Source organism: Bidens hawaiensis, unplaced genomic scaffold, assembly GCF_021521415.1.
Source record: "Bidens hawaiensis isolate Kalapana, Puna unplaced genomic scaffold, B.hawaiensis_p1.1 tig00013993_1, whole genome shotgun sequence".
Taxonomy (NCBI): domain Eukaryota; kingdom Viridiplantae; phylum Streptophyta; class Magnoliopsida; order Asterales; family Asteraceae; genus Bidens; species Bidens hawaiensis.
The window spans coordinates 435,733-444,573 of NW_027492202.1; the positions used below are offsets into that span (position 1 = coordinate 435,733).

Here is an 8,841-nt window from a genome sequence, read left to right on the forward strand (position 1 = left end):
TTCCGGTCGAACCGGTTCCGGTTCGGTTCCGGTTCCTACCCGGTCCACCTCCAAAAATGTCAAACCGGTCCCGGATCGTCGGGTTGAAACGGAACCGAACCGGTTCCTACGAAAAACGGGTAGGAACCGGTTCGGTTCCACCGAACCGGTTCCAGGAGCCGGTTTTGTTGTCCACCTCTATTACAAGTAGCTTCTTCATATTATATTAAGATATCTTGCTGATATCTAAAAAACATAAAAGATTTCTAGAAATTATAACCATAACAATCTTATTTTAACAAAACCTTACAGAGAAGTAAGAAACAATGTTAAATTACACTCAATCTGATGAAAATCACAATTGATTAATGTCGCAACAATCTAATGAAAAACAATAAATAACATTAATCTGTTTTAAAACTAAACCACATTTTGGTCATCAATAAAATTCTTGAATGTCTTGTTTTAGTGAAGATCTGATAGTTGTCCAAGACAATCTGGAAACTTTATTGGGAGTTTTATTGGTTTGCTTGTGCTAACTCCTTGAATTGCTCTGGCTAAACTATACCCCAATCCAGTTGATACAGAGAATGAAACCGCATTTCCAATTTGCATGTACCTGACACCGAAACCAAAATCAAAACATTAATATACCAAATTCTAGCTATTTGTATAAAAATTCATTATTAGTTCTTTGAAGAAACAATTTTGAATTTGAATAGCATGTCGGGCATGTCTTAACGAGTCGTGCTAGAGAAAAAATGAGTTAATTATATTTGACTATGTGGCTGCTAGCAGGCACCAAACACCAGTTTGATACATTCTAAGCAATTAATAAATATAACCTATTGCATTTTTTCATAATTGAGGTTCACACCAAATTGCAGGTTGTGCCATTCAACCAACATAATTACAAAAAAAAAAACGTCTTTTAATTGAAAAGTTGTAACAGAACATGTCCCTTTCACTAACCAGTGGAAACTTTTTCTGATAAATTCAGCCTAAATGCACCAAAAGTATACCAATACACATGACTAGATTTACAAAGGAAATGTTAACCCAGTAACTCACAAATAGTAAAAACGACATAATCTGTTACAATTTTTTGAATTAGAGAACATTTTTTGTAATTACCTTAGTTAAAATACAGCCTTCAATTTTGGGTAAAACTAAATGACAAAAAGTTTTTACTCTATAAATTAAGTAAGCCTAAATGAACAAATAAAAAAAGAATTACTTATTTCAATTCATTAGTTGAAGAATGGGTCTTGATTGCCAGTTACAACTAAAAGGGTTGAACTTTTAACGTGTAGATGAACAATGTTACCACTTTCAACTTAGAAATTGTAAAAGTTAAAACTATCCTTTTTTGGCTAAAAAGGTAATGCAAAAAAATCAAAACAAAATCATTTTTTTGTAAAAAATTACCTGGCTTTAACAGGTCCACAAAGTTTATAATGATCAGGAAATCCTTGCAAACGTGCATTTTCACGAATGGTCAGCACTCGATCCTGGTTCGGATGTAGCAGCACCTATCAAAAAAACATAAATTTAAAAAAAAAAAGCTTAACATTCAGTTGCTTGTTTACAATTGAAACAACAAAAATGTTAATGACTACTCAAAAAATATAAAGAACCTGATTATGTGGCTCAGCTCTACCGACAACAGTTGTGACAATATCATCCATACCCAAGCGACCAAAGGGTCTGCATTTTTTATTATGTTAGTAATAACTACCAACCAACATCACATGCTAAACTTAAGAAAGTATTATTGTATAAAAGGTAACATATTTTGGTCTATATTTTGTTAATATAAATCACTGTCACAAAAACACAATCAAAAAAATCAACATGATCAAAGTTACCAAAAGATCATTTTAGTATGGTCGGTTGTTGAATAAATACTAAAACATAACAAAAAAATCACATAATAAAGTTTAAATAATTAATCACAAAAGATCAAGTACCCATTTATAAGAAATGCAAGAATACAAGGACTTTGACTTTTGGTTTAATAACAGAGTGGCAATACTTTATTAATAAGTTCTGAATGTTAAAAGATTAAATAACATAAATGAGAGTCAAGGATTTGTAAGAGCATGGGATTTTTTAACAATCAACATTGCATTTACTTAACATTTTTTAAACTAAAAGGACATTTGTGTGTGAAAAACTGAAAATAAACATGGGCACTTAAACGATTAAGTAGATCAAGCTGTGTTAATGTTTATGCAATGATTCTAATCTAAATAAATAAATGTAAGCAGACATACTTTTTTGAAGTTCCACGAACAAAGGTCATAGCATAATTAGGAACCTGTAACATTAGTGATTTAATGTTAGAAATAGAGGCATGATGGTATTGGATAATAGAATTTATTGTGTGATGAAAGAAAATGATGCTGTAACTGTACCAATGGTTTTCCCGAAGGTAACATGACCCTTTCAACTGAAGGATCCCATTCTACTTTATTGTTTTTACCAACTCTTACCCCTGGTAAATCCCTAAAGTTTGCTCCCTGCATATAAATTAAGCATATCATAAATAATTAGTACATGATAATTAACAGTTTAATACTTCAGAGAATAACAAGAAATCTGCTAATAGCTCATATTAATTCAGATTTCCAACTTGTTTAAAAAAACATAGCACAAGCATCACGGATCTTTATAAGTTAGTGACCAAATTAGAAAAAATGAAAGTTTGGTGAACAAACCTTTATTTTTGGAATACGACAAACACGTGCATAATCATCTTCGTTCAGTTCCAATGGCCTATGATCATAAAGCATCATTCTTTTTAAAGAATCTTTACCCAAAGCTGTAAAAACAAAAACATAAAGCATGAGCATGGTTTAGCATGAAAATAATAATTTAATTTAAAATGTAGTGTTTATTTCACCTTGCTTTCTCATTCTTATGTATTTCTGAAAACTTGTATGTGGAGCACCTGCATACTCCATTTCATCCTTACCATTGTGGTTTGTAACCTAAATGAATATAATATAAAATCTTAATAATAATAATAATATCAACAAAAGTGCAACACCAAGTCTGAAATTAACATTTACTTCAGGTAAGTCTGAAATTGCATCACCAAGAAATATACTCTTCTCTAACTTGTATGACTTATCATTATCAGACCCAACAATACAATCCTACAATTAGACAGAAAAGCTTAATAAAATACCATAAAAACATATTTAAATTTTAAAATACTTTTATATAATCTTAATTGATGTAACCCACCTTGAACTCAACAGGAACAACTCCTCTCCCCACAACCTCATGTGTTGGTAATGGAAACTGAGGCAGATTCTGTTTGATTAAAAAAATATATTAATTAAGTTACATGGAATAACATTAATACACATATTCAATAGCCTTAGCATCTTCAACCCATTTAATTATAACTGGCTTGATTTGGATTGTGTTTCAAATCACACTGAAAATTCTAGCAAAAAGAGGAACATATCAAAAGAGAGAAACAATTCATAAAGCCTTCTAAATCATATTACCCAAAAAATTTAGATATTACCATAGTAAATTACTTTTAAGAGTAATTTACACAGATGATCTCTCTATAGTTTAGGACAAACTATGAATTAGTTCCTAAGCTTTAATTTTACAGATTCAGTCCCTAAATACACTGTCTGCAGTCAACGATGGATACCATATCAGGTGAGATTACCATTTGCCCTTTTACTATAGCATTAATAATCATAATAAAGAGGGGGTAAAATGTAACTTCTAAAAGGGTAAAATAGTTGAAATGTAACTTTTAAGCAAGTAAAATAATCAAAGAGTTAAAAATTGATATGTAATTTTAAATTTTTAAAAGAGAAAAGTAGTAAGCACAACTAGTCACCTGACATAAGAAGCTATCTTGAAAGCAAAACTGTGTTCATAAAGACCAAATCTGTATAACATAACGCCTGAAGGCCATATTCATATTATACCATAAACGACAAAGCCATGAATGTGATTTACTCAACACATTAATGTATTTCTAAAAGAGGAACAAAACATGTTTCTAACAAACTACCTGACCTGTTTAAACCCAATCCACCATATTACCACCATTAATAGTAAAAAAAACACTTACCATCATTGCATTAGCGCCCCAAAGAAACACCCTCAACCGACACTGAGGAACTCCATATGACCCAGCCGCCATTATCCCCAAACGTGTTTGATAATTCATAGAAACTAAACGCCCAACTGCATGATATCCCAAAATACCATCCGCAAATTTGACAATATCAACAACATTCTCCATCAGAACAAATTTGGGTTTCAAAAAGTCAATAATATCCATATAGACTACAAGCTGATGATTCTTTGGATCTTTTAACGGGTCCTCGTAGTTTCTAAACCGATTGTGACCACTGATTCCTTGACAAGGAGGACCGCCACAAATGAAGTCCACATCACCCTGAGCGTGAAATAGTCAATGCACGGTTAGTGGATTATGTTAACATGATAAAAAATTTGAATGGAGAGAGAACACTTACAGGAAGTGGCAAAATTCTTGATTGATATCCTCTGGTAACAAAATCCTTTATAGATTCCATGCAATTGCTATTGCAAAAAAAAGGTATGTATATGTAAATATTTAATTGAGTTCCTTTCATAAAATGCCAGCACAGTTAAGAAATGACTGTCTCCCAAAAGACACACACACCATCTTATAAAAACTATGATAGCTAAAACAGGATAATGATAGTTTATGTTTGAGAGGGGTTGTTTTAAACAGGTGTAAACATGCCAAGTCAAGCCCAGTCTCATCTAAGCTCAAACTCAGCCCGTTTCAAGCTTTAATAAATGATTTATATTTTTTTCATTTATAATTTATATGTATAGCATAATACATATTATTTAGTTACCTTACTAGTTTTCTTATATACAATATATATTGTAAAAAATAGATAGTTAATTCAATAAACAAAAATTATAGGATCGCTAGAAGGCTCAAGCTTATTTCTAGGCTCCAGCCCACAAAACGCTTGACTTTTTTGCACCCCTATTTTCACGCCCACGCCCGCGGGGGAGGGGGGGACAACACTTACCTCAGACCATCAATTGGCTCCCATGTATCATAACTCGGACCAAAGCCCTTCCATCGTACCTACATGTTGCAAATATTGTTTTAAAAAATATAAACTAAGGGCCTAAACCAATAAAAATATAAATAAATAGATAAAAAAAGGCAATACCAATACTTACGACAGTTGTGAAATTTCATCAAAAGATAAAAGCATACAAAAATATTTGAAAAACTAATGTTATCTACCTTGAAATGCAGTTTTTGTTTCTTGGCTTTGTTTGGATCACCATAACAAACAGCTGTCAATCTCTGTACTTCAAATTCACCTTTATAAGGATCACGGTTTTCATCAATTTCCTCAGAATCTGATTCTTCAGATTTTGCACTTGTATCATCATGTCTTTTTGAACCCAACAAACCAAATTGCTTGCAAAGTTTTTCCCATTCTTTCAGCAGAGATAAAAAGTCTTCAGCTGCTTCATTTCTCACCTGCATAAATACAATTAATATTATTAAACACTTTAAAGACCCACAAACCAAATTTTTGGTTTTTGATTCAGTTTGAGTCCAAAACTAATAATAACACACTGCTAACTATTATTAACAAACACAAATAGAGAACTTGTAAATTTACTAATTTAGTGCCAACCTGAGTTTCGGCATGGTTCAGCTTCAGACTTTCACATGCATGTTGATCAATGTCAACTGCCCATTTCTGTTACACTTGTATAAAATAACAGAACCTTAATAAAAGTTTAATTGAGAATGGAAAAAAATCTTGAAAAATGAGATGTGCTTACCGTGACAAGTTTTATACCAGCCATATTTGTGCCATAACAAAGGCCAGTTGACATTCCACCACAACCCGAATACAAGTCCAACAGAGTCATTTCAGACTTTTCATTTTCTTTACTTTTAATTGGTTTTGCTTTTTTATTACTTTTAGCTGCTTTTGAATTTTTATTGCCACTCTCTACAACATCATTTGAGCAAGCATCATCTGAAACTACGGACGACTCGTTGCTCTCTGTAGTTGAATTTTCTGCAGTTTAAAGCAAACTAGACTTAATCATGTATGACTCAACCTCCATAAAGTCATGAAAAGTAAGTAACATACAAGACATAGATGTTCTATTTGTGTTGATTACGAAAAGTAATAAATATATGAGGCATAGATCTTCAAAACAAAGTGTGTGTGTGTGTGAGTGTAGGTATGTGTTCTCTTCAAAATCAATAGTATGTAGAGAACTACAAGAACTGATAAAGATGTTTACATTTCACTTCAACAAAAAAAAGGTAAAATTGAAAAATAGATGTTCAGTTATCTCCCCACTTTTTCTTAGATTTTATCTCCTCTACTCAAGTCGAAATCGTTTAAAAAGTGTATAAAAATGTGCACATATGCATACAAATGTGCATATTCTGTCTCTGGATACATGCATTTGGATAAAAAGACTTATCAGTATTATATTTTTTTAAAATAAATCTGTTAATGGATTTGCATGCACTCCAGTCAATTTATATAAGAACTAGTACAAGGATTAATTATCGTTGCTGTAATTCTCAACATATTATTGTTTATGAAATGAATTTTCTCTATGTATACAGATATAGCTATATATCAATGTACATATATGAACACACATTTAAGGATTTAAGTTAGATAGGTTCTTGTAAAGATATTGACCTTTATGTAAAGTTGTAAATGTAACTGGCTTTGAATACTGCATATCATAGTAAAGATCATACTTTGAAAGTGCTTTTTCTTTCTCAGCCAAGTCAACCTGTAATATTAATCAGTTAAAATTACACCAATAATAAGCAGAATATCAACTATATAAAAAACGTATATACAATTTTCTAAAAGGTTATGAGCACATAATTTAATAAAGAGAAAGCAATATATCAAGTAGAGAAGATGAATACATACATTTGGAGGAAGTTGAACAATTTTGACTTTGGACACAATGCTATCTAGCGGATTGTCATCTTTCATTTCAGAACAGAACACTCTTCTTTTGTCAATAAGATGTGCTTGGCTTTTGATTACCTGAGAATATGACATAACAACAGTTGGTCTATAGTAGTATACATTTAACACAGAACACCTAAAACACGAGCGAGCACACAAATAATATGTGAAAAGTCCTTGGCAAGTAAAATCTCACCGTATCTTCAGCTCTGAAAAACCATTTAGCTGAGAAATACAACTCTTTATCAACAGTTTCAAACATCTCCACAATCCTAGCAATATAATATAGCTTCCCTTCTTCAGCCTGACAAAATCAAGTAACATGTTAAATATATATAGAAATAAATATATATAGAAATAAATAATAAATGGAAACATGAGAAGTAAACTGGAAGCTCACCTTGACATAAGCATCATCAAAAAGATTAAAGGCAACACCATCAACAATAGCTTTGGTATAATGGCATTTAGCTTGAACAATCTCTTTCTCAGATTCACTGCCAAATTATATAGATAATCAAGAAAATGATTGTATCTAATTTCCTAAATTATAGTGACAAACATAACTTATTAATTGTGTGATTTTTAAATCCAACATAAAGATTTCAAAACTCTGTTTTAGGTCCTATTTTGATTTGCTTGTTTTCGAACACTTTCAAATAAAATACTGGATATTTCATTAGAAAAATAAATAAAAGTAAACAAATCGAGCCAAGCCCAAGCTCATTTAAGCACATAATCAGCTTCCGTTTAAGAGGGCTTGAGATCAGCTCATTTAGAGTTGTATTTCCAAAGCTCAATCTCCGCTAGTGAATGATTTGGTCTGTTTATTTATTATCAAAAAAGTTTCATATATAATATAGTAAATTGTTTTCATTATCTAAATAGTTAGTATATAAATATATTAAATAAAAAATTTATCAATAAAAAGTTAGTTTGACTCATCAGCCTTAATAAAAACTCGAGCTTTTAAGCTAAGCTCAATTCAAGTTTTTAACGAGCCGATCTCAAGTAATTATTTTTATATTTTGATCCAAAAATCTAAACCAGCTTAAAAACAGCAATAAGCTTAAATAACTGAAAAAACTCACCCATCTGACGACGGAATAACCACCACTTTCTTCTGCAATCAACAATCACACATTCACATCAATTAACACAACAAAAAATTACAAAATTATAATAATAATAATAATAATAATAATAATAATTACAAAACTAAACCTTCGATTCGTAACGATGCGGCCATTTCTCCCTGGCTTGATCCGCCGGAACTGGTTTTCCAACAAACCTGACGTCATCGTCGTCGGAAGCAACGGCAGCCGGAGATGTCTTGCATTTCTTCAACGGAACCGATGGTTTTGCATCGGAAGAGTGCGTTGGTGAACCATCGGCTTCTTGTTTCAGATCTCGCTTCACTCCTTTAGCCATTGTTGTTGTATTGCAGTGGTGGTACTGGTAGGTGTATGGATTGCTGGAGGTATAAAAAGTGTGTAGGGTTTTGAACGGGCGGGAAAACCGTGTGTTTTGACTTTTGAGGGGAAATGCTAAATTTATAAAAGTTTCCCTCGCCGACTACCAATTTGAAATTTCAAAACTATGTATTTTATTATTTTGTAAGCAAAAGAATCTTCCCATACAACCCTGGATCTTCATATACCATTTTTTATCCTATACGGCTCGTATAGGACTATACGGTCGTATAAGACTTGAATCGTGTCAGAGGTTGTCTACCATCTGTAACATCCTAAAATTTATAATGTTAAATAAAGAAAGTTACGTTTAGTGATTTCGCGTTATTAATTAATTAATGTCGAGTAAAGAACGGATCATGGACTTA

General features: G+C 31.9%; 1 protein-coding gene across 1 annotated transcript; it reads right to left on the minus strand.

The window, feature by feature from the left end:
• Nucleotides 1-294: 294 nt before the first annotated feature.
• On the minus strand, nucleotides 295-8,435 carry LOC143545708 (DNA (cytosine-5)-methyltransferase 1-like). Its single transcript, XM_077037543.1, has 21 exons — nucleotides 8,226-8,435; nucleotides 8,093-8,124; nucleotides 7,402-7,498; nucleotides 7,198-7,305; nucleotides 6,960-7,079; nucleotides 6,717-6,813; nucleotides 5,830-6,071; nucleotides 5,679-5,744; nucleotides 5,276-5,518; nucleotides 5,052-5,110; nucleotides 4,497-4,563; nucleotides 4,088-4,417; nucleotides 3,232-3,300; nucleotides 3,054-3,140; nucleotides 2,885-2,972; nucleotides 2,700-2,803; nucleotides 2,397-2,501; nucleotides 2,256-2,299; nucleotides 1,617-1,686; nucleotides 1,408-1,511; nucleotides 295-598 (listed from the first exon to the last, which is right to left on the minus strand). Exons 1-21 carry the CDS (start codon nucleotides 8,430-8,432, stop codon nucleotides 445-447), a joined length of 2,493 nt encoding a protein of 830 aa, XP_076893658.1. The 5' UTR covers nucleotides 8,433-8,435; the 3' UTR covers nucleotides 295-444.
• Nucleotides 8,436-8,841: the final 406 nt, after the last annotated feature.

Bases quoted from the DNA above. Each gene is read 5' to 3' on its own strand.
- LOC143545708 (XM_077037543.1), bottom strand. From the start codon at position 8,432: ATGGCTAAAGGAGTGAAGCGAGATCTGAAACAAGAAGCCGATGGTTCA. The intron at 6,814-6,959 runs GTATGTATTCAT...TTAATATTACAG, and splicing joins TTGTTCAACTTCCTCCAAAT to GTTGACTTGGCTGAGAAAGA. The intron at 1,512-1,616 runs GTTCTTTATATT...TTTTTTTGATAG, and splicing joins GAGCTGAGCCACATAATCAG to GTGCTGCTACATCCGAACCA.